General features: G+C 36.9%; 1 protein-coding gene across 2 annotated transcripts in view; it reads left to right on the top strand.

The window, feature by feature from the left end:
• Positions 1 to 24,936, top strand: part of ebf2 (EBF transcription factor 2) — a 29,684-nt gene extending 4,748 nt beyond the window's left edge. For both annotated transcript variants that reach the window (XM_084413486.1, XM_084413485.1), the window contains exons 4-16: positions 235 to 290; positions 392 to 465; positions 2,799 to 2,867; positions 13,867 to 13,948; positions 15,766 to 15,907; positions 16,096 to 16,226; positions 16,336 to 16,462; positions 18,218 to 18,306; positions 18,426 to 18,491; positions 19,677 to 19,854; positions 20,956 to 21,126; positions 21,237 to 21,404; positions 24,325 to 24,936. In XM_084413486.1, the coding sequence (XP_084269612.1) occupies positions 235 to 290; positions 392 to 465; positions 2,799 to 2,867; positions 13,867 to 13,948; positions 15,766 to 15,907; positions 16,096 to 16,226; positions 16,336 to 16,462; positions 18,218 to 18,306; positions 18,426 to 18,491; positions 19,677 to 19,854; positions 20,956 to 21,126; positions 21,237 to 21,404; positions 24,325 to 24,356 (1,385 nt within the window). In that variant the 3' untranslated portion in view covers positions 24,357 to 24,936. The remainder of the gene's footprint in view (positions 1 to 234; positions 291 to 391; positions 466 to 2,798; positions 2,868 to 13,866; positions 13,949 to 15,765; positions 15,908 to 16,095; positions 16,227 to 16,335; positions 16,463 to 18,217; positions 18,307 to 18,425; positions 18,492 to 19,676; positions 19,855 to 20,955; positions 21,127 to 21,236; positions 21,405 to 24,324) is intronic.
• Positions 24,937 to 27,325: the final 2,389 nt, after the last annotated feature.

The following is a 27,325-nucleotide window of genomic DNA, read 5'->3' as shown; positions in this document are numbered from 1 at the left end:
TTTGCTGCAAAAAAAAAAAGAAAAAAAGCCATATTGTGTGATTATATTATACATTAAATGAACATGTACATTATATATTTTAGTTTACCCAACAAAGAAACAACTGATGGTAGTAAAACTACCATTGCCCAACTCTCTCCTACTATTTGCTCCAGTGGCAATGTGGTTCCAAATTTGTACATTTATTTCAGAGTGTGTGACATCAACAGATTGGTTTGTTGTTTTTGTTCACAGGTGTTCGCACAGAACAAGACCTTTATGCACGTCTCATTGATTCCGTCACTAAACAGGTAAAGCACCACATTTTTTTTCTTCTAGCCACTAGAAACTTGCACTTAGTTTTGCTCTGTGTGTTGATGACCTTTTTTAAACTCTGTTTTACATGGTTCAGCCCATCTCATATGAAGGACAGAACAAGAATCCAGAAATGTGTCGTGTCTTGCTAACTCACGAGGTCATGTGCAGGTGAGTAAAAAACACAATCAAACCAATATAGCAGCAATGTGCTATTGGAAAAATGTCTGAAAGAGTGCATGCAGCAAATTTGCTCTACAATGATCCATACTCCAGCCACTTGGCATCAATGGTTTCATGAGGAACCTTTAACATCCATGTAACATTTCCACTGTGCAAAAGGTTCTTTATAGTGGAAAACGGTTCTTTAGATTATTAAAATGTTACAAAAATGTATCTTTTAAGAACCACCTTGTCTTTGGTAACATGTTAATGTCAGAAGTAGCTTCTGTGTTTGAATCCCTTGGTAGAAGTTTGCATAAAAGAAATACATCTTCAGGAAACATGCTGAATTTCCAGTCTTCTAACAACCAAAAACATTTCTCGAGTCAGTTTCACTCTAAGCCCACAGTGATGTTCGTTAAGAGTGTTCACAGAAGATACTAAGGCTATGACTTGGAAACATCTTTTTTTTTACATCTTGACCTTCCGTCCACTATGAGATGGCGTTTTTCTCCTGCGAAAACTGGGTTTTTGAAGATAAATTTGAAAGTGGTGGTTTATCATTTTAGTGTGGTCTGTGAAAACGGAGGTATTTGAAAACGATGTTTAGTCATGTGACGCATATTGTACCGATCTATGGTTAAATGGCATGTGCCTGCCATGTGCTATTCTCTTTCATAGTTTTGCTAAAGATAAATGTTACTTTGTACAGTCATTCCTGCAAAGATGACAGAACATTCACTCGCAACTACATTTTTGCAGAACTCAAAACACTTACCGATACATACAAATCACTGCAGGTTCCAGCCGAAACGAACACCAGAGGCAGTAACACAGCAACAACTTTTCTTTCTTTTCACCCACAAAAATAAATATGATTACAGGGGCAGATTGCGATTAATAAAAACTTATTTTCGCACAGTTCCTTGCACAATACTATGTTATGACCTCAAAACACTTTTACCATAGTGTATCAAATAAACAAATACATTTTGAGATTACCATCATCACCTGGTTCAGCATTGCACTTGCAAAGTACGAGTCCATTGAAACAAGAGTCACAATAAAAGAGCTCAAAGCACACTAAAAATTGCATGGTTGCTTTAGTGATTGTGATTTTATCTCACGTTTGATTTATAGTTAAAGAGTTCGCTCAAACATGTAAATTCTGTCATTAATAATCACCCTCATGTTGTTCCAAACCCGTAAGACTTCGGAACACAAATGAAGATCTTTCTGATGAAATCTGAGAGTTTTCTGTCCCTCCATTGACAGATACGCAACTACCACTTTGACACTTCAAAAAGTTCGTAAAGAGATGGTAAAACTAATCCATATGAGCGGTTTAGTCAAAATATTCTGAAGAGAAACGGTCGCTTTATATGATTAATTTTCATTTTTGGGTGAACTATCCCTTTAACACTAACAGGTGTGTTTAGGGTTTAGGTGGTACGTTATTTTCAAACGCAGTAGAGCATTAACCTTCACCCTCACCGCACATTTAATTTGCGAACTGCTGTGATACGTACAACAACCAACATATAATAAAACCATGCCAAATTCATCTGTTTCAGATAAAACCGAAAACTCGTTTAGCGTCACTCACTTGACATTTCACTCTAAAAAAGGGTTGTGAAACGTTCACGCAACGTAATGTCATTTTTTGCATATATGTCGCCACAGGCACGTTTTCTCAATGAGCCTGGGTTGGAACAAGCGCAAGCACAATGTCCGAGAGAGTATATGGTAGCTGGACGGAGAGAAAAGGGAACAGCAAGTGTCACAGGAGACAGAAGAGACAGGGGGTGTGCAGTGACCTCAGGCTTCAGGACAGCATTAGGGAGGGCAGAAGGGGACTCAGAATTGGCTCTGCCCCCATTGTGTAGCCAGCAGATGCCCGAGTGGGCGCTCACAGCTGGTTAATAACAGAGCTGATGGGGAAGGGGGTGCAGAGGGCAGGCCACACAGCTGGGGAGTGACTCTGTCTGACGGGGGGGACTGTGAGGAGAAAGCATATAGGCAGATGGCCAGGGGTGGGGGGCACTTTTGTTATGCTGGTGGCGTGGTGCATGAGGTGGGGGGATTGTGTGTGTGTGTGGGGGGGGGGACGTGCCGTGCCCTGCACAGACAGGAGGTCCACCGACGGTGTGTGTGTGTGTGTGTGTGTGTCTGATAGGGTCGGGTTTGTGTGTGTATGCTTTAGAAGCAGGGATTGAGCTTGATCATTCACAATCAATGTGACAGATTGCTGGCCTGCCTTTTTTTTTTCTTTAGTCTTAATTGTAGTGGTCTTATGGAGCAAGTTTTAATAATTCATGATGTTCTCTTTTTTCCATACAAAGTCGCTGCTGTGAGAAAAAAAGCTGCGGCAATCGCAACGAGACGCCATCCGATCCTGTCATCATTGACAGGTAAGTCCAGTTACAAAACTTTTCTAGTTCCCTACACACAAGTTTGAGTGATTTATATGTTCACACAATCCACAGTATGTTCTGCTTAGATTTTGTGCAAGGTGTGTTAAAGGGAAGGAAAACCTGAGAAATAATCATTTTGAGGAAACTCAACTCAAGGGTCTTATGAGTCCTAAGACTAGCATATTAAAACTAGGGCCTAACTGACCAAAAGTTTGGTTTATATGTAAAGAATATAAGTATTTTTTTTATTTTAGCTATACGCTCTAAAAAAAATGCTGGGTTGTTTCAACCCATGTTTAGGTCAAATATGGACAAACCCAACCGTTGGTTTACATTTTTAAATTAAATTTTGAAACCCAAGGGTTGGTTTGTACATATTTGACCCAAACATGGGTTGAAACAACCCAGCATTTATTATTTAGAGTATAATGATTTGGGGTTTAAGAATGAACACATCTGTCCTTCTTTATTCATTGCCTCATTGCGCAGAAAGGATCAGTATCTTACATATTTTCTCCTTTCTCTACTCACTACATAAATACAACACTTTAAATGCGAGTTGTTTTGCTCTCTTATGCATACTAAATCACTCTGTCCCACAACTTGATCACCCCAAGCTATCTTTCAAAGACATATGGATGATATAGTTTCCCTTATTTTCAGATATCCCTCTTTACCTCTCTCTCCCTTTTCAAGCTAACAGTGTTTATAAAGCGTCTCTGAGGATCTGCTCTGTCTTTCTCACGTCAGGAGTGGAAAGTTGTCTCATAGAGTTTCCCAGAATTCCTTAGTACCACAGCTGTTTTTATAGTTTTCTCTGTGATCCCCCCCCCCCCCCCTCTCTCTCTCTGTCATATCTGTTCCTTCTATCTCTTTAATTCTCCAAACAAGGTCAGACTTACCCAGAGTTTTAATAAAATGAAGGGATTAGACAGCCACGTTTGGTATTGACAGCTTTTTTTCTTTTTTTTTCAAAGCTATAGCTTATATATTGCCTCATTAGTGCATTATGATACTTCTCATATTTGGCAACAGCAAACAAACTGGTTGGCTTTTTTTTTTGTGCTTTTTTATGCCTGTTGTGGATACAAGAAGTGCTACATCATTGATAGATTCGTACTTTGAAAAACCAAGGGAAATTTGAAAGACCAAGGGACTTTTTAAAACTTACAAATGAGAGTTGACAGAGAAATTTAATATATTCATATTCAAGTATTTTTCGATAGCAGATTTTTCTAGTTTTAATACCCTTCACTCTCTGGTTTTCTATGCCACCCTCAACCTTTCCCCCTAATATTGATATAATTAGTCGGCTCATCAGGACACCTCCCCGATGCATGTGGGAATTGGGATCCCAAAGCACCTTCACCCCCCTCCTTTTTTAATCTGTGTCCGTTTTGTTTGGACCTGCTGCTCAGTCTGTCTCTCTCTCCACCCCCTTTCTGCCTCCACAACTAATCCAGTTATTAGCAGAAGGGGAGAGAATAGCTCTCAGCTGATGCTGAAGGAGGCTTTTGTCACATCATGATCCCCACATCTTCCCTTGGCTCTTCTTGCTGCCAGAGATTATGGCCTAGCTTTTAATCATTACCTGCCCTTATATTATTCTTATATTAAACATGAATTTTTGCACATTGAAACCTTCATTAGTTTGTTTGTATAATTGTAAATCTCATCATGTGCTTGTGCATATTGATTGAGAGACCAGTTTAGTCAATCCAACAGTCCATGACTGATCAATACACACATGTGCTTTGGCCACATACTTAAATCTTGTGGATGAAAGCTACTGTTTTAAAGATGTCTCATGCAAATTGGCAATAGTGATAATATGTTAATGAACATTTTGGTTTGGCATATGTTGACCACGAGGTGTGTGTGCGTGTGTGACACTGATCTATACTTGATTTACATATTCGTCCCTAGAAAGAGCTAATTCTGACTAAACCAATCAGGGACATCTGGTGCTATCATCATTTATAAAAAACAATATATAGATTAAGTAAAATTGTTTAATTGTAAAAAGGTATGGGTTTAAGTTAGAGTATTAATGATTAGCTGTATGGAAATGATGACTTTTTTTTTTATTTAAGTGTGTGTGTGTGTACCTACTTATCCATATTTAGGGGACAAATTTGTACCCAGAATTGAGCTAAACATGACAAAATCCCACAAAACCAGATGTTCTCATTTGTAAAAACAGTATAAAAGGAAATAATGTTTTTTTTTTTTTGTGGTAAAAATGCAGAAAGTTTTCAGTTAGGGTTAGGGTGTGTGTTAGGGTTAGGTTTTAAAACAAACTGTATATAAAAACAACAGAAGTCTATGCAATGTTCCCATTTAGATAGCGAAGTAAAGGTGTGTGTGTGTTTGTGTAAAAGTTTTTAGTGTTGCTCATAACATGCCTTAATTGGATTAGGAAAAGTTTGGCAAAGTGGAAGCACTAATTATGTTTGGCTTCATAAGAAAAGTAAGATTCCTGAAAGTCCTGGTATATATATCCTGCTATATCTTTTAAGCTTTGTAGTAAATGTACAGCTGGACTAACAGCTTGAGACTCAGCAAGTCACTACACACAGGTTCAATAAATGGATGCATACGATTAGTGAGGGATGAAAAGAACTGCTGAAAAGAAGGAGAGGGTTGAATAGGGATCAATCACATGGTGGGTTTTGTGGGTTTTCAATCTATATAGGTTAAAACAAACAAAATAATCAATATGGTATAATCTTATCAATAGAATAAGGCTACCGCAGGAACAAGGCTGATGGATTGGTATGCATGTTTATTTGTTTGTCAAATCTGTTTCCAAATGTTGTCTTGGTAATTGCTGAAAAAGTTAGTAGTTTGTAAAATCTCTATACACAGAATTTGGAAATGCAGGTCCTCTATTATCAGCTGCCTAATGTTACCTTAAAAAACATTAACATTTTTAATTTTTTACGTAAAAAAAATGGTTATTGTATTCTCAAATTTAAGAGCCATAGCAGCAATTCGAGGACGTGCACTTGAATACAAACTTGGGGCTGTTGTTTTAAAGACTGGTCTGACATAGCATTTCATTCGCTTCCTTAGGTCTAGCTACAATGAGTGCTCTGGGAAAAAAGAAAAAGAGAAAAAAATCACAGTAATAGGAATGGTACCATCTGTCCCCTTCTTACTTTGCTAATCAAACCCAGGGGAGTGCAAAACTATTGGATCAATATAGAAAGACAATTATCTGTTCCTGAAGGGAATATGTTCTGCAACGGCACCAACAAAGAGTGCGCACTATAAGACAAGTGAAGGGATGGCAGGACAAAACAAACAAAAAAGCATTTCTTTGAGCATAATACAAGTTATACTACTATTTGGAATCTGAGTGGTGAGATAAAATTAACAATCAAACGAGAATATTATAAAATACTTTTTATATCATTTTAATTTGAATAATTATAATTGTTTCTGCTTTGAAACATATACATTGCCTTGCAAAAGTATTCAAACCCCTTAATTTTTTCATATTTTGTTATGTTAAAATGCTCTCAATTATTTATTTTTGTGACTCCTTTTTTATTATATTTTAAAATTATAACTATATACAAAGGCCAAGATCTGCCCAGGATCATTACTATCAACAAAACAAGCAACAGACAAAATAATACCCATAATAACCAAAAATAAAAATACAGAGGTACAACTTATAATCTCAATGGATCGGATGAAGTGTCAGTGAGGTCTAACCAAAACACTTTAAATAATATTTAACGATTTTCAAAAGCCCTGGTTTCATCTCTGAATCATCTTTGAAATGTGAGGTTTCTAAGTCCATCTGCTTTCAATTCAATTGATCAGCCATGATTTGGAAAGGTGATTCCTGTCACCGCTGTGAGGAACAGTGCTGCCTATGGTGCTAAAATATCATGTCCATAACTAATCCATAGCAAATGTGTACACATGCAGACAGGAGTGAGAGCAGGGAGGAACTGTGGAGGAGGAGGAGAGACTGACAGGGCTCACAGCAGGCATGCTGGGAAGCTGTCAGTGGCCCTATCAACCCTGACCCGAGTCCTGACAGATTCATCACACACTACACGTCCACGTTGTCTGATCTCCCACAAATGCACGGCTATGAGATCAGTGCTGTAAACTAATTCGGGGGCATCTGTCCTGATGAATTTATCCTTAATCCTGCAGTATATACAAAAAGCAGGAATGCACTACTGTGTCTGTGGAGAAAGTGGGATTGTGTTGAGGCATATGGAATTTACCATGGAGGATGAGATCTTCTGGATCTCCTCCAGATTACACACACACACACACACACACACACACACACACACACACACACACACACACACACACACACACGCACAAACACAAACAAACAGAGGGGCCAGACTAGCACCAGGGGGCATCATTAACTCATTAGTGAAATTTAAGACAGTCAAGCACACACACACACACACACGTCTCAATATGACTTGGTGGCAAGGCAGTTGATTAAGCATTATCTCTAATATCTGTGGGGCAAAATCACAAAAGTATAATTTTTTCAAGCATTTATATTTCTGTCTGTTTTTGCTTCCTGCTTTCCTCCGAAAACTCACATCAAGCTGTTCTGTTTGAGACATTCGGTAAAGTGAGTGCTGGCATTCTCCATTCTACCCCCCTCCCAAACACACACACACACACACACACACACACACTCCCAATTTGGAAACAGATGTTGTTTGTCAGATCCCATCATTACTGGCTAATTAAGCAGACATCTTTCCCTTCTCTTCTCCTATCTGCCACTCTTTTATTCATGCAGATTTCCCTGCCTTTGTTTCCCCACAAAGATGAAGGCTTGTGCAGAAATTTTTTTTTTGTTTGTTTCTGCATTGGTTAAATAAATGTGTGCTTACATAGACATACTCATGGAAGCACTGAGCATTATAACGCACGCACACACACACACACAGACTTTCTTTGAGTATGTCTATGTAAGCGCAGACTTATTTATTTAACTAATGCAGAAACAAAAACATGCGAGTCAACTAATTAGGCGGTCAGTGAAAGAGTTACTAGAGCTTAGGACCATAATGACTAAAAAACAAACAGCTGTTATAATGTTATATGAAAAAAATATATTGTGCCGTTGAATTTGTGCCGTTAAGTCACACAGTTAACAACTACGCAAATTTGTGACATGACTACATACTCTGGTGTATGAAAAGTCAGATTTCCTTGCTGTAATTGAAGCACAAAACATGCTCTTTAGGAATATTCTCAGAATGTGCTGGAAACACATGAATCAACAGGATTTGAGCATCTTGCGTCCTTGCATCCGGCTGGAGTGCATGCTATCATAAAGCAGAAGAGATAGCAAATATGAAATTCATGTGAATTCTTTCAATTGTTATCACTTAAATTGTCATGCTTATAATATATTAAATATATAACTTTTTTTCTTTGACAAAAATACAAAATAAAGGCTCTGGTTACACTTTATTTCGATTGTCCACTTTAGTCATTCTGCTAACTATAAGTAACAGTCAACTAGCAGTCATTAGAGCAGGGTTTCTCAAACTCGGTCCTGGAGGGCCACTGTCCTGCACAGTTTAGCTCCAACCCTGATCAAACACACCTGAGCAAGCTAATCAATGTCTTCAGGATCACTAGAAACTCACAGCTAGGTGTGTTTGATCAGGGTTGGAGCTAAACTGTGCAGGACAGTGGCCCTCCAGGACCGAGTTTGAGAAACCCTGCATTAGAGTATTAGTAGACTGTCTGCTTAAAGGGATAGTTCACCTAAAAATGAAAATTCTGCCATCATTACTATGAAAAAAATACTATGGAAGTCAATGGCTACCATAAACTGTCTGGCTACCAACATTCTTTAAAACATCTTCTAAATGATACATTTTGATTGATTGATTGATAGTCAGACATTTTACTGACCATAAGCAGTGCTTAATTTGAGCCGTATCCTGTTCTTGAAAATGTCAGATTTTTGCATTCAGCCATTTGTTTTTAAAGTGTATAACATGGTGACAGTGCATGCGTGTGAGAATGGTTTATACAGATGTATTTTGGAGGTTATGTTTTGCTATTAGTCCTCAACATATTTTTGACCAATCAGCTTCAAAATCCGTCTTATTGGTTGGTGTTTCTTACTGCTTATTGTTTTGCAGAAAGTTTGGAGAGAGTGCATAGGCCCAGATAATTAAGAGAGTTAATATCACCAAAATGTCAATAAGACATATAGAGAAGATGGAGCTAGTCTGCACCCCTGGACAATTCTGCTGATAGTCATCAGGATAGTGAAAGAAACTTGTGAATGATACTTTATAGTTATACTTTTACGTCATTGAATGTCACAGGAAAACTGAAGTTGTATGATCAGTGTCGTTAAGCACTGACTATATGTAACTTTACAAGTACATGTCAACTAACTCTTCTAACCCTAACCTACCAGTCTACTAATAATCGAATGAAAGTTAGTTGTTGACATGTAGTTGCAGAGTTAATCAGTCACTTTATTTGGTAACACTTTATTTTACAGTGTCCTTGTTACATATGTTACATTTACTTACCATAGTAATAACAGTAAATTATGCATAATTACATGCAAATAACCCTCAACCAAATCCTAATCCTACCCTAACCCTATAGTAAGTACATGTAGTTAATTAATTATTCCAATAAAAATGAGTTAAAATCACCAAAATGTCAATAAGACAGTCAAGCATATTTAAATTGTTCATATCCATGAGTAAAGCTGAGGGTGTTTCTCATCAAAAGTGATCTTGAGAAGAAGGAACTAGTCTGCACCCCTGGTTATTTCTGGATAGTGAAAGAAACTTATAAATTATACTTTATAGTTATACTTTTACGTCACTGAATGTCACGGGAAAACTGAAGTTGTATGATCAGTGTCGGTCACAACGCAATTATTAATTTACAAATTAAGCACTGACTATTTGTTACTTTCCATACATGTCAACTAACCCTTCTAACCCTAAAAGGTCTACTAATAATCGAATGAAAGTTAGTTGTTGACATGTAGTTGCAGAGTTACTCAGTCACTTTATTTTACAGTGTCCTCGTTACATATGTTACATTTACTTACCATAGTGATAACAGTAAATTATGCACAATTACATGCAACTAACCCTCAACCAAATCCTAATCCTACCCTAACCCTATAGTAAGTACATGTAGTTAATTATTATTACTCAGTACTTAAATATATAATTGCACTGTAACAACGACACCTTAAAATAAAGTGTAACCCTTTATTTTAAGGTGACGTTGTTACATTGTACATAAGTACTGAGTAATACTAATTAACTACATGTACTTACTATAGAGTTACTGTTAGGGTTTGGTTTAGGGTTACTTACTTGTAATTATGCATAATTGACTGTTTAGTAAGTACATACACGCCACCTTCAAATAAAGTGTTACCGAAAGTGAACCATCGAAATAAAGTGTTATTGAAGCTCTCACAAGCGTTCTCAAGAATCTGATGACTGGATGTTTCGAGCAGTTAACTGGCTGAAAGAAAAAATCTTTGTAAAGGCAAGAGTCCTGAAACAAGATGTTGGCTGGTTGCTTTTATTTTCCTTAGTTGTGGGAGCAAGTGTGAAAGGTCCCGGTGTGGTATGTGGTGATGGAGGTATTGATTTTTAGAGCCTCTATGTGTGCCCTGTTAGTGGGGTCAGAGGTTGGGAACGTGCCCTGTTAACCCCACGACCAGTCTGGCCCCAAAGTCTGCCAAGGGATTCTGGGAGCCCAGAGTATTTATGACCAGCCCTAGCTAACCTCTGCTACCCAAAACCCCTCAGAGGCTTCCCCCACAACCCTCACCTATCCAACACTACACTTTACGGGGATTTGTGTTGTTGTTTTGTTTGCTGATGATGAATATAATACGTAGAATAATACCAGTACGTCAGTGTCTGATACTTCATTGGTTCAAATCTTCATGGTTGCATTTTAAATAATTCGGGTTTGATATAATGTTGTTGTGATATAAAACTCGGTGTCGACTCGACACGTACTCACACAAACACACATGTGGCATACAGTCGTTGATGAATTGATGCCGAAACTTTTCAGCATGTCAGTGTTTCGATGCTGCACATCTGGTTTCCTACTTTTCCTTCCCCCACTCCCTCGATGTCATGACACTGTTTTGTTTTTCTAAGACGGAACGGGAGGGAGGAGAGATGGACAAGAGGAAAGACTGATGAGTGATGGTTCTGCATCTAACATATCAACTGTCTCTTTCTCATCCTTTGTTTTTTGTCTGTGGTAATGGGTGCTATTCAAATGATAAATATATAACTTATATTCAGTTCATTCTGAAGTGTAAAAACACCAACTTACAACCATCAAGAAAACAGTTATTGTTTGAGTTAATACACATCTTATAAAGAAATTGCAGGTTTAGTTTCAAAATGGTGGAATTGTAACATTTGTAAATACCTACTTATGTTTAATATTAGCCTACTTTTTTCTACATTTTAGTATTATAGTGGTAGTAAAATAATAATAACTTCCACCAATTAAGTGTGAAATTACTGAACGCACAGGTGACCAAAATGTTAAATAAATCAAAACTATCCAATATTTTAGCTTCTTCAGGACATTAATTCAACTCACCTCATGAGACGCATATGGGATGCTTTTTAAACTGTATTATGTTGCTTTTCTTTATTCTCTGATCTTACATAATCATTTAAAACCTTAAAAATCCTTCTGATTAATAATAACAATTATTAGGTTTGGTTTTGTAAAAGAATTCATACACATTTGGAATCATTAAGATTATTTAACGTTTTTGAAATAAGTCTCTTATGCTCACCAAGGCTGCATTTATTTAATCCAGTATAAACGGTAATATTGCAAAAATATTATTAACATTTAAAAATAATTGTTTTCTGTTTGAATATATTGTAAAATGTGATTTATTCCTGTGATCAAAGCTGAATTTTCAGCATCATTACTCTAGTCTTCAGCGTCACATGATCCTTCAGAAATCAGTCTAATATGATGATTTGCTGCTCGAGAAACATTTCGGATTTTTATCAATGTTGAAAACAGTTTTTGCTGCTTAATATATTTTTGCGGAAACTACTAAAAAGTTTGGTATACGAAATTATTTTAATGTTCGCTACATAGACATAGCCAAATCGCTTTAGGAATGAGATCGTGTGGATGCTTGAATCGAGACTAACTAACCCTAACCCTAACCCTAACTTTTAACCATTAAGTCCCCAGAAAGGACCACCCCTAAACTCACCCATCACTGGGGTCTAAACAAATCTTACGAAAATATACAAGTGAGGTAGGCCTAGTACAAATTTGAACGAATTAGTCACTATATATGAGAATTATAAACAACAACAAATATGAGATTGCGTTGGTGAAGACCTTACTCCAGTGAATCTAAATATCACAGCTGTGCAAAACGTGATTATTAAACTTTTCCTTATGTCACAACAGAGATGGAGGGATGTTGTGCTGAAGTTGCAAGGTTTTCCAGGAGTCCTAATTAATTATGCAAGATGGGTCTAATTATGATGCAGTGAATGGATACATGGCAGAAGGTGCAAGGCAGCGAGGCTTAGAGATTTGCATGCTAAGTGGGTGGGGGAGTGACTAATGCATGTTAATGTGTGCCTGGCCGATGTGCTTTCATTTCCCTGCTTGCAGCTGTGCTCTATGATTTCATCAAGGACTAAAAAGTTTATCATAGTTAAAGTGAGAAGAACGGTACGCGAGGCACGAAACAGCACGCAAGACCTTGACGAGTGTGTTGTAAGATACTGTAAGAAAGAGGGAGAGGGTTGGAGGACAGTGGTTCAGTCATTTGTTTAAAGTCTAGATCAAATGGTAAAACTTCAGGCAACTATTGGTCAGTCTTAGTTCAACTGTATCCACATGTTTTTGGGGGTTCATGCAACAAAAAATGATTTTTTTATTTATTCATTGCTTAGCCTTGCCAAATTGTTATGGAATGGAAATTTTACATACAGGGGCATAAAAGTACTTAAGGGAAATTATACTTAAGGGAAAAGATGGATTCTGTGTCAAAAGATAGAAGTTAGATCTGCTTCATGATGACCTGTGAAATATGTACTTTGTACTTTGAAGGTCTTGATAAGTTTAAATGTAGTAATGAAGTGCAATTAGTAATTTACACCTCTGGACACATGTTCATCATCTCACAAATAACAAATTTGATTCACATTTAGGATTTTTTTGGGGGATTTAATTCTCATGTTCCGGTCATTTTTACACAGAGAGAATTTTCTTTTTCCCGAAAATGCTAGTTAATGTTATCGCATTGAACTAAAACGTACTGATTTTGCTCACACAGTGTATAACAACTTCCCAAATATAATTAAACAATTTTTTTTTATACTTGTGGTGTTCCAGGTCAAAAATGACCACCCTACAAAAATAATTGCTGATGCATGTTATTCCCAAATATTAGACTCAATCTTTTTATCAACTTGTTTTCTTTCAATGAGCACAGGTTTTGTATTTCTTTTGGGAACTGATTGATCGTAGGCATCGCTGATCTGAGCTTATACAAAAAAATTCACCTCAAAAAGACTGAGATGCATCAATGAGGCCTACGATCAATCAATGTATTTCAAACCCTAAAATATGAACCCTAACCCTAACTATTCTTCTTCTGTCAATTCTACAAAATGGTCGAGTGAGAGACAGAGAATTACTTTTGCTTGTGGACTTTACGTTGACTTTGCATCGGAGTACAACATATGCATCATAGATAAGTAAACAAAAAATGTCTTACCAAAAACAGGACCATGTCTTACAGGACCAACATAAAATACTCCCTTTTAAAAGCGGATATACCTATTTTTACTTATTTATTTATAAGAAAGCTACTAATAGAAGCAGGCCATACAATTCACTTCCCTCTCCATCTACAGTAATCCTCTTCTTGCTTGGTTTACTGGTTTACAGCTTGGTTTTTGTTTGTTTCCCACAGATTTTTCTTGAAGTTTTTCCTGAAGTGCAATCAAAATTGTCTGAAAACCGCAGGGAACCCCCGAGACATGAGGAGATTCCAGGTATGGATCATTTATATGTATTTGCAAAATGCTGAAATGTTCTGTTGTCTCTAAGGCAGAACCCAGTCACAGTGAATTTATTCCTTTTCGCCGAGTTTATTCTTTTCTCTACAGTACTAAAAATCATTTCTTAATCAGCATCTTTCTTTTATATCCAGTAAAAATATCCAAACATGCTTAGAGCAACAATATATACATTACAAGGAAATTTGCACAAGAAAAAGTATAAGGATTTGACAGAGAATGTATGTTGAATGTAAGATTGTAAGACAACGCAGGCAAAAAAAGAGAGAGAAGCAATTGACAAAAGTCTGCAACTCGAAGAACGCATTATGTATGCCATATGTCTCTCAGGTACATTTATCTTGTTTTAAAGATATATATACTGGAAAATAAGACAAATATACCGATGTAAGGTTTTGTTTGCAGTCTAGTGGTGGATAAGCTGAGATTGTGAGTTTAATATCTCATGAGAAAAATCCGGAAAGTAGTAGAAGCAGGGATCATCAGGAAGGTGCTTCAGGAAGTTGTCAGGATTTGAGTGATGGGCTCCAGATGGAGGAGGTCAGCTTATGTGACCCAGGAAGTGTTCACTGGGGACCTCGTGCTTTACTTCCTCACACTTGTCTTTCACTACTGGAGCTGCTATCTGACATTTCATCCCTCACTCTTCATTTCCCTGCTGTCCTTCCTCATTATTTTCTTTTTTCTTTGCAGCAGCATTTGCAGAATCCCTCTTATCTATTCCTCTTATGTGTTGTCACGTTGTTTTATCGTCTTCAACTCTACAATCTTTTGTACATGTGTGAGCACTAGGGCTGCACGATAAATATCGAAATTAAATCAACATGGCTTTGTATGGCTTAGTGCAATTGTCAAGTTGCACAGGGTGCTAATTCATTAAAAATATATAAGGGCTTCCGTTAATAAAGAGCGAAGCGATGCATTTATACACCTGATATCATGAGATGCATGCGTGGAAATGAACAACACTTCAATCTGAAACCAGCAGCACATGTTTTTATTTGCCAGCAACTCGTCTAAATAAAAGCACGATGGGTTACTGTGTGGAAATGAAGAAATTAAGATGTAAATATAAGTATTGTCATTTTACATGAAAATAAATTATAGTACAATAGTGTTATTACAACATATTTATTTGTATTTTTTTTTTATAAAAATCACAATAAAATCAAATTATCATTTTATATTGAATTTGACAAAAACAGTGGGGATGCTTACATTTCACTAATAATTACAAAGAAATTGCAAGTAACACATTGAATTAAACATGAAATTTTAAAGTAGGAATACGGAAATGTATATATATATTTTTTTTTTTACTCTAGCTTTTTTTATTATTATTGTTTAGCTCTAAAAGGATTTTTACATTAAAAAGTCTTTAGAGTAAAATTTGTTTTTTTTTTCTATACAGATGCAAATTCTCACTCACAGAATGATTCATTCTTTCCAAATATAGCTATTCAAGTCATCTGGTGAATATTCCTGTATCTTTTTGAAACTGCATTAGTTAGTATGTGGTTTGAAATATTCTGTAATTATCACAATTTGTTCTTACACTCTTTGGCTGTTATTTGTGTAGGGCTCTTTATTACAAATGATTCGACAAGTGCTAAAACTACAGATTTTAAATCAACAGTATTAGCCCTTTCTAAAGATAACATTGCGAGGATATCACTGATCGTATTTTGAGATGAATCAAAAGAAATTGACTGGAAGGTTTTTATGAACTACATAAATCTCCTCCTTCGAACTGTTTTTGTCATCAATATGTCTTTTTTTTTTTTTTCAAACAGGTGGTTCTGTCCACGACGGTCAACGTGGATGGTCCTGTACTAGCCATTTCTGATAATATGTTTGTGCACAACAACTCCAAACACGGACGTCGCGCTCGCAGAATGGATTCAAATGAGACGATGGAGACTAGCATGGAATACGGTGAGATTTAGAAGAAATGCCATTGAGAAAAAGCAAAGGGAGTCAGAAGGGGAGGGCTCTAAATTTGCTTATTCTGTTGCAAGACAGTGTCTATATGGTCACTTAGGACTTACTGGGGGGCGTTCATCAGTCCTCGCGTGATCATTTCTTGCATTTTTAATCACCTTTTCATTCTCTCTCCACTTCAGCTACTCCCTGTATCAAAGCCATCAGTCCCAGTGAAGGTTGGACGACAGGCGGGGCTATGGTAATTGTGATTGGGGAAAACTTCTTTGACGGTCTGCAAGTGGTGTTCGGGAGCATGTTAGTGTGGAGCGAGGTATGTGTGTCCAAGCCAGCTTTGACTTCTGATGTAATATTTGAATAATTGGCTCAATGATTGAGTACCAAGAATCTGTAACCAAACTTTCCTGTCATTTTTCATGCAGCTAATCACTCCTCATGCAATCCGAGTTCAAACTCCTCCTCGACACATTCCAGGGGTTGTGGAAGTGACGCTGTCCTACAAATCCAAGCAGTTCTGTAAAGGAGCTCCAGGGCGCTTCATTTATACAGGTAAATTGTTTAATTTGTAAAATGTATACATTAAATATACATTTATACTGGTTATAAAACATACACATAGACATCCACACTCATGCAGAGTTGCATATTTAAAGACAAGTATATTATGTTAAACCAGTGGTTCCCAACCCTGTTCCTGGAGCCGTCACAACACTGCACTTTTTTAATGTTACCACCCATTTCAGGTCTTGGAGTCTCTACTAATGAGCTGATGACCTGACCTGGTTAGGGAGACATACAAGTGCTGCGTCCCAGTTCGCCTACTTATACAATGCCTAAAAAAAGTATGTTTTTTGTGAAGAAAAAGTACATACTTTTGAGTGTGTAGCAGAAGAGTACGCAAGATTTTGGACAGATTGCGTCTATAACGGGCATCTCTGTCGCTTAGTTACGCGCATCTGTCACCGTTTAAACTGCCCTGTCAATCATCTTGTCACAGTTAAAATCTGCCCAAATTTGATTTAATTTAATTTCCTACCGAATCTGAGAGAAATGTAGAAGCACGTTGATCTGCCAGTCGTGGGTCTTTTTTATGTGGAGACTCTCCTCATGTGTTTGCATAATGATGCATTTCAAAGTTAATGTATCATTATAAAAGTTAAAATATATAATGTGGATAACATTGAACAAATATATTTTCATCAGGTTAGATACTGATAATTAATCACTCAAACCTTTATCTAAACCTCTCTACTTAACCATCTCTCTGGTAAATATCTGCCATGTTTGTAGTTTTTTTAACACTTTTTATTTGTGTTTGTCGTTCTAATCGAATCCTTATCCAACACGCATTGTGTTGTGGGAAATATTATCCGTTAGCGTGTGCACGGATCTGCACTTTGGATTCTAACCGGAAAAAGACCATCCGGGTATCTTTTGAATACTAATTTCAGCAGACTACTATTTGGGATGCACTAAATCTAATTTCATGATGGCTAGTATGCTAATTGGGACGCAGCAAAAATGAAGAAGAGGGTTAGGAGCCACTGTGTTCAACTACTTTCTTTCTATGTTTGAAGTGCAGAGATAACTAGAAGTCATTTGTAAGTTGACTTCCCCAAGCACTGTAAACCAATACATTGCCAGGTTTATTTGAGTGACCCAACATGTCATCTTCTGGCTTATCTAATCAAAGTTTTGTGTGAAACTCCCTGTTTGGCTGGACAATGGAATATGGTATAATGGGAGTTGGAGTGTTTGGGAAACCTGTTTGGAAACAATCATGGTAATACTAATTCGAAAGTTCACTTTAGACATTCTACTAACTATAAGTAACTTTGCAACTACATGTCAACTAGCAGTCATTAGAGTATTAGTAGCCTGTCTAATTTCTGCTAACACTTTATTTTGATGGTCCCCCAACAGACATTATACTGACTTTGCAAGTACATGTCAACTTATACTAACATGAACCCTAACCTAAAAGTCTACTAATACTCTAATGAGAGTTAGCTGACATGTAGCTGCAAAGTTTCATATAGTTAATTGAATGTCTAAAGTGAACTATCAAAATAAAGTGTAACCACAGTCATTTGCAACTCTGATTGGTGCCACTTATGAGGAAGAAATTACGTACTTCACCTTTAACAACCGATAAAAGACTGATAATATCAATCAGGACGAGAGTGGCTATGGATTCATACATAAATCCCTTGCCTGATTCCTTTTCATTAACTACACACAATGGGATTAGTTCAGGTATTTTAAAGTAAATAATGGATTCTCACTAAGTATTGTTATCTCTAGCACTGAATGAGCCAACTATTGACTACGGCTTCCAGAGACTTCAAAAGCTGATCCCTCGCCATCCTGGTGACCCCGACAGATTGGCAAAGGTTAGTAAATACTGACGTACACATATAACCGTTAACTCAAACACAGAAGTACACACCAACAGACCCACAGATATGTCATATTTATCTACTCTCTCTGGAACTGATTTTCTATATTTTAGGAAATGTTACTTAAAAGAGCAGCAGACGTTGTTGAGTCTCTCTATGGAAATTCCACCAGCAATCAGGTAACCACTGAATTGCAGTAAATATATGCAGTAGATATAAGAATACTGTCTGTGGCATGGAGTGTGTTGAACACATACATTGGGGTCCAAATGCCTGAGATCACTAGTGAACATGCTTCTATTTTGTTTCAGATGACATTATCAGCATAACAATTTGGGTAAAAATGGAACGGAAATTTCAGGAATCCATCAATATTATGTCAAGATCCATATTATCTAGCTAGCATGATTCGAAAATGTTCCATAGCACAACATGTGCACTTCAATGGAAGTAAGGAAATCTGGTTAATGTACCAAATCAGCTTATTTGATTTGCGAAGTTTTGAATCCAATGTGGTCTCTGGCTTTTAGAACATTCAAAATAATATACGCACATCTAAGAAATGCATCTTCATAGCAACAAATGAATGTTTTTACAAAATGCCTTCTCAATTTACTGACTCAACTCGTACCGGCAGGCCAAACAAACATAATTTTGTCCTCTTTTCTTCAGTATTACAAGTGGGTGAAGTTTACTATCACGGTATAAAATGCAAAGGAACATACAAAAATAAAAAATAAAAATAAATGCTGCTTTCAATCTATAGAATCCAACAACATTTCCACTCCATTTGTCTTTAGTGGATCAACATAAAATCACAAAAATGGTTTATACAAAAGAAATTGTATAAAGTTGTATATAGTAACAGAATTAATGATGCAAACTTCATCAAATGTGATGTAGCAAGCTGTAGCAAAATCAGAGTGTCATTATTCAAGTCAATTCAGTAACTGTGTACAGTTCATTCATTATGAAACACGTTCAATTCAGCTTTATATACAATTCTACTGAAGACAAGTAAGAGATGTTTCTGTTCCCTCCTCAAACTTGATCAATTACGATATACCTTAGTGAAGACACAGAATCATTTACTTCCTTAAAATGTGCAGTTACAAGGCTGTGTTGGTCCAGATTTGTAATGCAGCTTCTGAGCTGAGCAAGCTTTGTTTTAAAGATCTTTGGGCCAGGTTTTTATCAAATAAATAAAAAAAATTGTGTTTGTTTGACCTGATGAAGACCCTTTTTAGGTCGGTAAACTGGAACTGTTGGCAGTCTTAGACCTTAGTCTCGAGAGAAATGAAGTGATGTCACCCAATAGGTTTTCCTGTCGTGTAAAACTTGTCTTTGATGTTGTGCCGTTGCAGGACATGTTGCTGAAACGGGCTGCAGATATAGCCGAGGCTCTTTACAGCGTGCCGCGACCTCACAGTCAGCTGCAGGCCATGCCGAGTTCCCCTGTCCATGGCAGTGTCATGGGGCTCAACTCCTATCCCACACAGCTGGGTGTAAGCATTGGGGAACACGGTCAAACCAGTAGCCAAGGTGAGGATCTGAAGACATTTACCCTAAGATTCAGTCTTACTCAGTGCTATAGATGACCTAGATGTCAATAACACTCATTTATAGAGCGCTGACATATATAGGCCAACCCAGAAGTTAGGATCACTCTGGTTACCTCAACAAAAACCCAATAGGATTTTTAATTATCGCAATTATTAAGCTCTGTGATCAACAACAGTTTATGATACTTACACGTTTTGTCCATTAAGATAATTTCAACAAATGAACACAACTTTTATGAATTTTGAAGTCACTTTCAGCCTTTATTTAACCTTCTAGTGCTGCTCGTGTGGCTGTCATAAATGCCTCTTTTTTTTTTTTTTAATAAAGTGAATGTACTATATTTCAGTTTGATAAAGTTTTTTATCGAATGTTTTGTATTTTAGGGGATTTTATGGTACTAAATGATATTTATGAAGTAATTATATAATCCATTTCACTTTATGAGCATAGACCTGAAAATGTAAATAATGTAAATAAATCTTGAATGTTTTTGAGCACAGAATTGTTAGGTCTCTTTTTAAAGAACACAGAAGTTTTAAAGACGTGTTGTTGTTTTTTTTAAGTGAATTTTAAAAAGTTATCAAAGTTAAAGTTTATTGTTATGAAAAATGCACAAAAATACTATTTAAAATTGTACATGAAGTATATATTTTCCAAATCATGTTTTACTTTTAAACACACCGAGAAAATGAAAGCCATAAATCTAAACAAGTTGTGTTCCAAATCTGACATTGATATCTCAAGAAATGAAATTTCAGTAAGAATTTGTTGTGTGCAGTACCAAACACTTCCACTAGATGAAATTAGTTTCCCATTCATTCATGACCACAAACAATACAAGTGTGACTTTTTTTTTTCAAGACCATTTAAAAATTTTGAGTGATGTCCGTTTTTGTGTGTGTGTGTGTGTTCACATAGAATCTTTACCAAGTTTCGTACCATTCCGATAGCATAAAATATATATATATATAAAAAAAAAGATGTAAAACCGCACCAGAGGTTTAAAAGCATGTTTTAAGAGCTTGATTTTTGTTTTGTTGATTGAGTAAAGTATTATGATTTCTCTCACTTTTATTCAAGGTTACAGTCGCAGTTTGTCTCCACGTGGCTACCCATCAGCATCGACCCCTCAGCAGTCGGGTTATGGGTCCAACGGGGGCATGAGTTACGGGGCAGTGCCCATGAGCAGTCTGGGTGTTTCAGGGTCACCTGGCTTTAACAGTGCCTCCCCAAACAGCTCTCCTTATGCTAGTGAGTTTCAGATTTCCCTTTTCACCTTCTTTTTCTTGCTGGAAATACAGTGATTTTAGACAGTCAGATAAAATGTTGGTATAATCGAAGCAACTTTTTTTTCTTTTCAGTAATGCCATCTAGCCCCACTGTACCAGGCTCCAGCTCCTCATCCTCCCTCTTGCCCTTCTCATCTTTCCCATCCTCTACCAAACAAAAAAGTGCCTTTGCTCCAGTCCTGAGACCACAGGGTTCACCGTCACCCGTTTGCCAAACTTCAGGAGGCACCAGCTTTAGAGGTATACTGTAACTACAGTTATGAAACCAAATCAACAGATCTGCTTTTTAAGTTTTACAAACATGTTTTTTTCTCCAAGGTACACTCTTAAAAATAAAGGTCCTGCTCTGTACTCTACTCTGAAGTAGAGTTAATTTAGTCCAAAAGGAGTAAAATTGTTCCCAGTTCCTGCGGTGTTAACACGCCAAAAAGATTTATACTTCCACTAACAGTTACAGACCCTATACCGGTGCGAAAGACCCTATTGGCATCAATGGTTCCATGAAGAGCCTTTAACATTCGTTGAACCTTTTCATTGCACAAAATATTATTTATAGTGGAAAAAGGTTATTAAAATGTTCTTCACTCTTAGCAAAAAAATGGCTCTATTAAGAATTGATCACGGAAAAGTTCTTACTGAAACCAGGGTCAGAGTTTCTTCATATTGTGACATAAGCAAAATAAAAATTTTGGCACCCCCAAACCTCGCCCCGCTGTCGGCTGGAAACCTTGTATGACCAACACTGCTACTTTTCAGGAAATGGATGATTTTTTTAAAATAAACACTGTTTTATCAAAGTTGATATTGTGGCTTTATATATGATCATATACTTGCATGTGTCATTATATTATTAACACTACCAAAATCAAGCTCAAATGAAGTTACAAAGGTTTTGACCTGCTAATGTTGTGTATTTTTAAGGTTATGAAGTTTATTGTAGCTATGTGGATGGCCAGTTTTTTCTGTCATTTGGCCAAAATCTCATGTTATAAAAGATGAAGCTGCTACGCACAGGCTATTTAAGACAGTATTGGCTATGACTCAACGACAAATTCTAGTTTTAGACACTCTTCTCCGCGCCTCAAATACATAGAACATTAGTCTTTATATGTATATACACTCACCTAAAGGATTATTAGGAACACCATACTAATACTGTGTTTGACCCCCTTTCGCCTTCAGAACTGCCTTAATTCTACGTGGCATTGATTCAACAAGGTGCTGAAAGCATTCTTTAGAAATGTTGGCCCATATTGATAGGATTGCATCTTGCAGTTGATGGAGATTTGTGGGATGCACATCCAGGGCACGAAGCTCCCGTTCTACCACATCCCAAAGATGCTCTATTGGGTTGAGATCTGGTGACTGTGGGGGCCATTTTAGTACAGTGAACTCATTGTCATGTTCAAGAAACCAATTTGAAATGATTCGAGCTTTGTGACATGGTGCATTATCCTGCTGGAAGTAGCCATCAGAGGATGGGTACATGGTGGTCATAAAGGGATGGACATGGTCAGAAACAATGCTCAGGTAGGCCGTGGCATTTAAACGATGCCCAATTGGCACTAAGGGGCCTAAAGTGTGCCAAGAAAACATCCCCCACACCATTACACCACCACCACCAGCCTGCACAGTGGTAACAAGGCATGATGGATCCATGTTCTCATTCTGTTTACGCCAAATTCTGACTCTACCATCTGAATGTCTCAACAGAAATCGAGACTCATCAGACCAGGCAACATTTTTCCAGTCTTCAACTGTCCAATTTTGGTGAGCTCGTGCAAATTGTAGCCTCTTTTTCCTATTTGTAGTGGAGATGAGTGGTACCCGGTGGGGTCTTCTGCTGTTGTAGCCCATCCGCCTCAAGGTTGTGCGTGTTGTGGCTTCACAAATGCTTTGCTGCATACCTCGGTTGTAACGAGTGGTTATTTCAGTCAAAGTTGCTCTTCTATCAGCTTGAATCAGTCGGCCCATTCTCCTCTGACCTCTAGCATCAACAAGGCATTTTCGCCCACAGGACTGCCGCATACTGGATGTTTTTCCCTTTTCACACCATTCTTTGTAAACCCTAGAAATGGTTGTGCGTGAAAATCCCAGTAACTGAGCAGATTGTGAAATACTCAGACCGGCCCGTCTGGCACCAACAACCATGCCACGCTCAAAATTGCTTAAATCACCTTTCTTTCCCATTCTGACATTCAGTTTGGAGTTCAGGAGATTGTCTTGACCAGGACCACACCCCTAAATGCATTGAAGCAACTGCCATGTGATTGGTTGATTAGATAATTGTATTAATGAGAAATTGAACAGGTGTTCCTAATAATCCTTTAGGTGAGTGTATATAGGCTATATATGTGTACTGTTTCTTGAGTAAAGAAAATGCTGTACATATTCAAACAACCAGTTCTTTGTTTTCTTTTGCATTGCAAACAAGCAGAGATGCTCCGCCAAAATGTGTGCATCTCTTCATTCACTATAGAGGCTGGTGGAGTTATGAGGTTTAGGAGCCAGATTTACTAAACAGGGCAAATGAGCGTGAGAGCGCAATTCCAAAGTAGCGCCAATGGGAGTGGAAAGTCCTGCGCGTGATCTACTAATGACGCAAATTAAAGAACCCAGACGCAGCCGGATCATTTCTATAATGACCAACACAATGTACCGAGACCAGTGCGAATTAGCGTCTGGTTTAAGACATGCTTTTCTGGGGTAAATAATGGTACGAATACCAGTAAATTGACTTGCGCAAACATTAGTAAATCACCTTGCGTGACTCATTTTAATACTCATTTAAATACTCTCCTCCCATACATTTTACATCTGAAAGGGAAACTCCTACAAATGCATAAGCAATAAGTCCAGCCACAAAATTAACCCTGTCCACGCCTTTTCAGCGCTAATTTTTCACTGCGTGTCTTTAGTAAATCCTGACCGTAGTTTTAAATGTCGAAATTGCGCTGGAGCGAGCTTTTAGTAAATCTGGCCCTAAATGTCATATATAAGTTTAAAATGCTATCTGTCAAAAGTAACTTATTTCTTGCTACCAGTATACAGGAACTGTGCAGGCATAGCGTATGAATTGTTTATTTAATCATATATTTGATATAGCTGCATGTTACTGCAATAATGGAATAAATGATTTATGTTTTATTTTCATTTCCAGCAATGACAGGTCTCGTGGTTCCTCCGATGTAGAGGACGAGTCTCTTCCAGTCCTCAGCTTTACAGCCCGTGGCCAGACCTGGACTGACACCAGTGTTGTCTCTTTCAAGCCACACTGAACAACAGCTGTCATGAAGAATGAAAGACAACAAGGACATATTTAAAACACTTTTGGGAACCTTCTTGAGAGATATCCACTCTATGCACACGGTTTGCCTCTTGATTGTGAAGGGATGGTGTTACTTAAAGGTTCTTCCACCCACAAAATGCCAAAAGAGCTCTAATTTGGGAACGTGAGACTTGAGAGACTGTTACACATTTTTAGCCGTGTGCTCTCAACAGACACACTGGTCAATAGACTTCCACCGCAGTAGATGCCAGTATGGGATGTCAACTGTGTCAAAACTCAGTCTTTTTTTAATATACTGATAGATACACATCCCTAAACTGAAATTGTGTTTTTAAAAGTATATATATTTATCAGGATTTTCATTTAGAGAAACAGAAAGTGTTTATTTAGGTTTAGGTTTATGAACTGATTACCTCATATATTGACTTATTTAATGACAAAAACTATATAAGTTATATTTTTTAGGTTAAGTACTAATATAAGGAACCATGATTGTATTTGCTATTATTTGGTATTGCTATGTATTTGTTTTTCTGTAAACATTTTTATAGGTTGTCATATTGCTATTGATATTAAAATAGTGACTGTAGATTTTTACATGTAAAAGTTTTGTTGTTAAATATATAGATGATATTTTAATTTTTTTCCAACTTATTTATAAACATGTTTTCACATTTGTATCCCTTTCAAAATATTTCTGACATGCACTAAAATAACATATTTACTCATGGCGTTATTTCTCTTCCACATGACCAGTCATTCCTTTCTATTTATTCCTTTTAGTAATCATTAAAGAGTTTATTTTGTAAATTTTTATGTTATTCCAAACCAAACAAAGGCAGGGTGTTAATTATGGATTTATTTCTTTTAAATAGACAAATTAATCTGTGTTATCAGGTGAAGGTCACAGAAAAATATTGTTTTAGTTTTTTTTTATCATTTGATGTTGCTGCCTATAGAACTGATACAGTATTGCTCTTCTCTTTCCCCCATTCTTCCTCAGTGAGTTTTGTCATTAGCACTGGTAAACAGGATCATTTTGACCACCAAATTAATGCTATGCATGAAAAGAACATCTGTTTAATTAGTGCAATGAACAAATTGATATGTGCGCTTAACATATTCTACCCGAATGTATTCACAGCACACAGACATCTGTTTTGATAAAAAAAATACTCACCAAACAGTGAATATGATCAAATTATTTGAGATGCAGAAAGTACATTTGTAATGCTTTTTTTTCCCATTCTCATCAACAGTGAGTAAAAATGGCGATTTGAATAAATACAGCCATTCTTGAGTTAATCTCACTAATTCATGGCCAACAACTTGCATAAATACATAATATGTAAAATGCATGTATGCATTCGTTAAGTTCTGCTGTGATGCATACTGAGCTGCAGATTTTTTGGGACAAAGAGGGTTAAATGGGGGTAAAGATAAAGCTTTTTTTCTTTTTTTTTAGCTCAAGGCCGTTTGCTACATTTTGACAAATCCTTTTTGAGGTACATTATAACTCTTCCAGATTCACGCCTCCTCTCTGAGTCCCCTGGGTGTCAATGGCAGATGGAACACACAGAAAGAGTCCCTTGTGTGTTTCTCCAAACATAACAGAACGTCTCTCTCACGCACACATGCATTCAGTAGATTTTAGCCACATGTCCACTTTCACATAGATTTGTAGTGCATGCACTTCGCTTAAGATATTTCATATACTCACATGCTTCCGAAGACTGTCTGAACTTGTGGCATCAAGAAACCAATCATTTATAATATGATAAAACGTTTTTTTTATATATTTTTTTTACTTGCTATATATGTATTACTGAAAAAACTGGTCACCATCATGATGAAATATCAAGAGAATAGTCTGAATTCTAAAAGTATGATATAGGATTTAAAGACTAATAATCATTTTCTTAAGAGAGTTTCTCAGTTTTCTCATTTTGCCTTTTATACTATCCGCCTTATTTTTCACAGCTGTTTGTAAATTGATCTGCTTCCAGGTAGCCTTTTTTTAACTTCAAAACAGCGTGTAATACTGCTTGATATTGCAAACTAGTATTTCAAGTATAACCCATAACTAGCATCCATATTATTTGAATGTATTGTTTTAATTATAACACACTGGTTTGTGGCACAAAAAGTTTAGCTTCCAAATTAAAAAAATAAGGTGGGACAGTACACAATGAAATAAATAATTACCATATAGCAGTTAATGTGTAAGAACTGTCAAAATCCAAAACATAACACAACCATAACCTACAACATGCAGTATAGCCTAATTGCTGTCAACAAAATGTAAACTCTAAAGAAGATGGAGACAGAAACACACACACGCACACACACACACACACACACACACACACACAAAGCTAGGAATTAAGATGTCTGAATGCAATATATCTAACTACAGGATTCAAAAAATAAAATAACTAGGGAAAAAATAAATAGTGCACAATGCCAGATATCTGAAATATGAGACGATTTAAAGAGTTCAATTTAGGTGAATGTCTTAATTATGCTGAGACGGTTGCTGGTTGAATGACAAATGAAACAAATCTGACAGATGGACAGCACACAATACCCAGCAATGGGGGGGGGAGTCCTCTAGATAATTGTGTTGGAGTCAGTTGGGTCATCAATCACCCTGAGCTGTAAAGCAGCGTTCAGTCCATGGCACTGATGTAAAAGCATGCTTGATGTCATGTAATATATATGTTTAATTCACCATTCACAGATGAGCACTACAGCCTATGCGTGACAGAAGAGGAAGATGGCAGTTTGGAAGTGATTGTTGGTCTCGTTTGGGTGTTTATAGGCTCAATAGCCAGATTTGAAATGATAAGAAGTCTAAAAATAGCTGCCTAAA

Source organism: Rutilus rutilus, assembly GCF_951802725.1.
Source record: "Rutilus rutilus genome assembly, chromosome: 7".
NCBI lineage: Eukaryota > Metazoa > Chordata > Actinopteri > Cypriniformes > Leuciscidae > Rutilus > Rutilus rutilus.
Note: the sequence above shows the minus strand (reverse complement) of the source record. Positions and strands in the feature narration are given on the sequence as shown.